Source organism: Myotis brandtii, unplaced genomic scaffold (assembly GCF_000412655.1).
Source record: "Myotis brandtii unplaced genomic scaffold, ASM41265v1 scaffold1612, whole genome shotgun sequence".
Taxonomy (NCBI): Eukaryota; Metazoa; Chordata; class Mammalia; order Chiroptera; family Vespertilionidae; genus Myotis; species Myotis brandtii.
This window is the reverse complement of record NW_005355890.1, coordinates 1,271,484-1,271,983: the sequence shown is the minus strand read 5'-3', so window position 1 is coordinate 1,271,983 and position 500 is coordinate 1,271,484. Positions and strand designations below refer to the sequence as shown.

Genomic DNA, 500 nt, shown 5'->3' with positions numbered 1-500 from the left:
AAAGGGCTGGGTCGAAGGCGGGAGGGGCCCTGTTACTCACGCGTGCACTTGGCTCTGCTCGAGCAGAAGATGAAGGGGCCCGAGGTCATGGCCTTCATCGAGCAGGGCAAGCGGATGGAGTGCCCGCCAGACTGTCCGGCTGAAATGTACGCGCTCATGAACGACTGCTGGATCTACAAGTGAGTGCGGGCGGGAGGGGCGGGCTGACCGGACCGGGGCCGGGGCAGAGGTCCTGGGGCCCAGTCACTCAGTCCAACAAAACTGTGGGGTGTCATCCACCCAGAGACTCGCTGCCTTTCCAACACGCGGGTGCTCTGCCTCTGTGCGCACCTCTCCAGCACCCTACACTGCCCCCATCTGTGGACACCAGGGCCCCAGCACCTAAGCCCCAGGCCCCACCAGCCAGCATTCAGCACACTGGTCCCCCAGAGCCCCAAGTCACCCCTCTGTCACCCCCTGTGGTACCAGTTCTCAGGCACGGGATGATGTTCTAGCATCTA

At 63.6% G+C, this 500-nt stretch overlaps 1 protein-coding gene across 1 annotated transcript in view; it reads left to right on the top strand.

Annotated features, from left to right (window-relative positions):
• The window catches only part of ZAP70 (zeta-chain (TCR) associated protein kinase 70kDa), a 14,638-nt gene that overhangs the window by 12,793 nt on the left and 1,345 nt on the right, over positions 1-500 (top strand). The window contains exon 9 of the mRNA XM_014536437.1: positions 18-179. Within this exon, the coding sequence (XP_014391923.1) occupies positions 18-179 (162 nt within the window). The remainder of the gene's footprint in view (positions 1-17; positions 180-500) is intronic.